At 55.3% G+C, this 4,338-nt stretch overlaps 1 protein-coding gene across 1 annotated transcript; it reads right to left on the bottom strand.

Moving 5' to 3' along the window:
• Positions 1-2,423: 2,423 nt before the first annotated feature.
• OXT (oxytocin/neurophysin I prepropeptide) lies at positions 2,424-3,302 on the bottom strand. The gene is made up of 3 exons (XM_061208702.1): positions 3,162-3,302; positions 2,649-2,850; positions 2,424-2,558 (listed from the first exon to the last, which is right to left on the bottom strand). Exons 1-3 carry the CDS (start codon positions 3,279-3,281, stop codon positions 2,503-2,505), a joined length of 378 nt encoding a protein of 125 aa, XP_061064685.1. The 5' UTR covers positions 3,282-3,302; the 3' UTR covers positions 2,424-2,502.
• Positions 3,303-4,338: the final 1,036 nt, after the last annotated feature.

The raw sequence follows: 4,338 nt of genomic DNA, 5'->3' as shown, positions 1-4,338 counted from the left end.
AGGTACAAAAAAGACTATTGATCCTCATGGTGCTTTGACCGTCTTATTTTCCTGAATGTCCTGTAGAGATTGGCTTCCAGTCTCTTTTTACTGTATTTGATATAAGCAGATATAATCATGAGATGACCTTATTGTGTGTATGTCACCCAGTGTAGCCTGACCTGTTTAGCTACATATTAAAATAGTGTTATTTTGTACTAAATTACTTTCCTTTTCTCTACTTTATATTACTGCTAGGACTAATTATATGTTTTTGGAATTGTGTGTGGGTGGGCATGTTATCTAGGAATTTCATTCCCAGGTAGTTAAATGGGTTCACAAAGTACTAGTTATACAAAGCGGGGGTTGGGAACCACCACCCTGCACAAGCCCCAAGCACTTTGGTGGTTTGAAGGTGTCATTCCAAGGAGGACAAAGGCCATGGGTCTGAGCCAGGAGGAAGAGTGAAGAATGGCTTCTGCACCGTCTGGCCATTGAACCACTTCACTTAGCACACGTGGCAGCTCTCCCAGCTCCTCTTCCTCACCAGGCCCAGGTTGGTGCCACCTCTGCATCATCCCCTGAAAAAGAGGTGTCAATATGCCCCTGTGTTATTGAGACCAGAAAAGAAAACACTGGAGGGGTGAGGGGACCCTGAACTCTCTCTCCAGGTGGGGAGACCTGGGCTGACATGGCTCTGCTCTATGGAATCCTCTGGGGTTTGAAGGGTATGCAGGGCACTCAGAGAGTGAGGTCCCAGAGGGAGATCCCAGGCTTCCTGCTGATGTGGCAGGTGGACGCCCAAGCTTGGAAAAGCACAAATCCCTAACCTTGTGTCTCTCTAGTTGAGTAGTGTGGTTCATTCTGTTTGCTTCCCTCTTCATCTGTGTGGTTTCTGAGGGACCAAAGAACTTTGACATGGTTCTCAAACACCAATTTATGAGAATCACATACTTCCCCATAGTTGATTTGAACAGGACTCAGCTTTCAGTCATTTCTTGTTCCAGATATGGGGTAAGAGGAGGGACCTGCTCTCACAGCCTTGTCAGGAACCACTGGGGCTTTCAAAAGCTTCATCTCTATTCTCTTCATACATCTTGGTAATAATGATAATTTTTTCATTAAAAAACTTTTATTCTAGTATAATATACATACAAAAGTGAACAAATCACATGTGTGCAATCTGAATGAATTTTAATAAACTGAACACACTTGTTTTACCAGCTCCCAGGCCAAGAAACAGAATATGACCAGCACCCCAGAAGCCCCCTTACACCCCTTCCTGTCACCACCACACCCAAGACCTCTAGCACCATAGCTTAGTTTTGCCTGGTTTTGTAATTTATACAAAGAAAACCTTACAGTCCTCTTTAGTATACTTTTTCTCTCTCCACTCTGTGAGACGACACACTGCTGTGGTGGGTGGGAGACCTCTGAGTGAATCCTCATTGCTTCAGTGTGTGAGAAAGCCACAGAAATAACATTTAAAAATTACTAACAGATAGTGATGTGCTCCTGTTTTATTTGGAGTGGGTGTGTGGGTGTCTGGGCATGCACCTTCTGAAATCGCTTTTGTCCCACAGCACGAGTGAGTGAACAGCGGCACATTCTGGGGGAGAGGGGTTAGGCTTTTATAGATGCTCCAAAATGGTCTTTGATCCAGGAACGGATGAGAAGTGTAGGTTGCAGGAGTCTCTCTGTTAGTGTCCTCTGCATTTTGTGGTCATTTCTGTGGCTATGGGCTCTCAGGAACCCCTGTTCTCCAGGGTCCCCAGTGCTGTCACGTTTCTTTATTGCACAGTCAGGAGCAGGGCTCCTGGCTTCCATGCAACACTGGGAACCCAGGGCCTCCTTGGTGGGACAACAAGCCACAGGGGTGGGTGGTGCTGGCCCTCCCGCCCAGCCTCCCCAGCTTGGCCACCCCTTCTGAGAGTACAGGTGGCCTCCTGCGGCCTGAGAGTCCAGCTCCTTGGAAACATGAAGGCCCTTCAGCTGCCCCAGCCAAGCTCCCCTCCCCCAGGCCAGCCCTCATGTGTGGCCCAAGCCTGCTTCCAGATGTCAGAAAGTCTTTCACTCTCTGCGACCAACCTCCTGCCCTTCGTCTGGTCCCCTGTCAGATTCTTATCTCTGCAGGCCCCACTCTGTCGCTTTTGACCTTAGAAAGTTCCTCTCATGTCCAGCCTGCTGTAGGGCCCCAGCTCTGTTTGGAGTGGGAAGCTGGGGGCTGTTTCCATCTCCCTGGGAGCCAGCCGTGTCGTCCCCCTCCTTCCTCCATCCACCCCTACAGGATGGCACCGCAGAACTGCACCCTTCTCCCCGCGGGGCGGCGGCTTTAATTCCCTATGAAGCGCCGAGAGCCGGCGATCTTCGACTCCCCCAACGCCCTCCCTTCCCAGTTCTGACACTTAGACGCGAGTCGGGTTGGAAGGGAAAAAATCTGCTTTATTTAATAGTCATAATTCCTGGGGGTGGCTACGGAGGGAGCGAGGGCTGCGCTCCGACGGTGTCGGGGGCCGGCGGGTCTCAGAGCTGGGAGAAGGCGGCCTCGGGGTCGCAGACGGGGTCGCCGCGGCAGCCGTCTGCATGGAGAGACGCCGGGTCAGGGCCCGCAACGGCCCGCCCCTCCTGGTCCCGGTGTCCGGTCCCGCCCCGGCCCCAGCCTGACTCACCCGGGCTGCAGCAGATGCCGGCGGCGGCGCAGCGGCCCCCGCTCCCGCACGGCTTCTGGCCCGACTGGCAGGGCGATGGCAGGTAGTTCTCCTCCTGGCAGCGCAGCGCCTCGGCCGTGCCCATGAAGCAGCCCAGCTCGTCCCCGCAGCAGATGCTGGGCCCGAAGCAGCGGCCTTTGCCCCCGGGGCCGCAGGGGAGACACTGGCGGGAGGGCGGGGGTGAGCCGCGGGCGGGGAGGGGCCCGGGCCCAGGAGGGAGACCCTGCGGGGCTGGGGGCTGAGCCGGGTGGGGGAGGACAGGGCAGAGGAACGCCGGAGGTTCGGGGTCTCCCTGGCGCTGTTTGGGCCCCAGAAGCGGTCGAAGGAGGGGACTCAAAAGCTACTCGGCTCCCTTGGTTCCCAGGCCAGGCGGGGCCGGCGCGGGGTCAGCGCGGGAAAGGGAGCGGCAGGGGCGACCCTGTGGCTGCGGGTTGCCCAGCCTCAAGCGCCGCGGGACTAGGGCTGGGCGCTCACCTTGCGTACGTCGAGGTCCAGCACGGCCCGCTTGCCGCCCAGGGGGCAGTTCTGGATGTAGCAGGCGGAGGTCAGCGCCAGGAGGCCGAGCAGGCAGCAGGCGAGGCTGGGTCCGGCCATGGTGCGGGCGCGCTGGGTCCGGGGTCCGGCGGCTGCGCCGTCTCTCTGGTCCGGCTTTTTATGCCCAGGGGCCGCGTAGGCGGAGCAGTATCTAAGAGGGCCGCCGCATGACTGGTCACAGCAGGCCGCTGCAGGTCAGGCCCTGCGCCCCCGGCGTGCCCCCTCATTTGCAGGGGCCAGGCCGGGTCAAGGTCACCGCATGGCTAATGGCTAATGGACGTGGCGATGATAGCGAATGCCGCTAGGGGAAGGAAGCAGCTCTGGGAGGGGAGCCGGTGCCGTGGCCTGGGCCCTAAGGTGGGACAGGGTTTGGAGGGGGGGGCCCTGCAGCCCCCTCCCCCATTCCCAATACCTTGGGGTGGGGGTCAGGCTGGACCCTCGGGCCCCTCCAGGCCAGAAGAACTCCGGCAGGACTCCCCCTCTGCCCTCTCGGCCAACCACACACGCAGCCAACTCCCATCTGCAAAGAAGTTATTCTCTTCCTGAACACAGATTTCCTGGAACCCCAGCCCCACTCCCCACACCAGCAACCATTTCCCTGCACCCGGAACTGGGATCGGAAAAGATTTTATTTTCTCTCACTTCTAACTGAAATTCAGCCTTTCCTCAACTGTGAGGTAGACAACAAACCACAGTGGAATTTGCAATACCCATGGCTTTGTTGCAAATCAAAATGGCAGATGTCCTCCTATCCCATTACACCATCTATTGCAAATGTCTCTAAACATCAGACTCATCATCACTTTGAAATTATGGCAGTTATTGGACCTGCCACTAGATCTTGTTATCTAATGCTTTAAATAAAGAAGCACAGTTGTGACTATCTCAAATGTTTTTAATATTTTGATACGTGCTCATAAATATAACTGGTTTCATTTGTAATTCCATGTCTTTAGTTATGCATTTAAAAACAGTGATTTTGGGAGACTTCCCTGGTGGTCCAGTGGTTAAGAATCCGCCTTCCAATGCAGGGAACTAAGATCCCACATGCTGCGGGGCAATGAAGCCCGTGCACTGAAAGTACTGAGCCTGCGGGCCACTACTAGAGAGAGAAGCC

The sequence above is a fragment of the Eubalaena glacialis genome, chromosome 13, assembly GCF_028564815.1.
Source record: "Eubalaena glacialis isolate mEubGla1 chromosome 13, mEubGla1.1.hap2.+ XY, whole genome shotgun sequence".
Lineage (NCBI taxonomy): Eukaryota > Metazoa > Chordata > Mammalia > Artiodactyla > Balaenidae > Eubalaena > Eubalaena glacialis.
The sequence above is the reverse complement of the archived record's forward strand: the minus strand, read 5'-3'. Positions and strand labels throughout refer to the sequence as shown.

Bases quoted from the DNA above. Each gene is read 5' to 3' on its own strand.
- OXT (XM_061208702.1), bottom strand. From the start codon at position 3,281: ATGGCCGGACCCAGCCTCGCCTGCTGCCTGCTCGGCCTCCTGGCGCTG. The intron at 2,851-3,161 runs GTGAGCGCCCAG...CCCTCCCGCCAG, and splicing joins TGGACCTCGACGTACGCAAG to TGTCTCCCCTGCGGCCCCGG. The intron at 2,559-2,648 runs GTGAGTCAGGCT...CTCTCCATGCAG, and splicing joins CGGCATCTGCTGCAGCCCGG to ACGGCTGCCGCGGCGACCCC.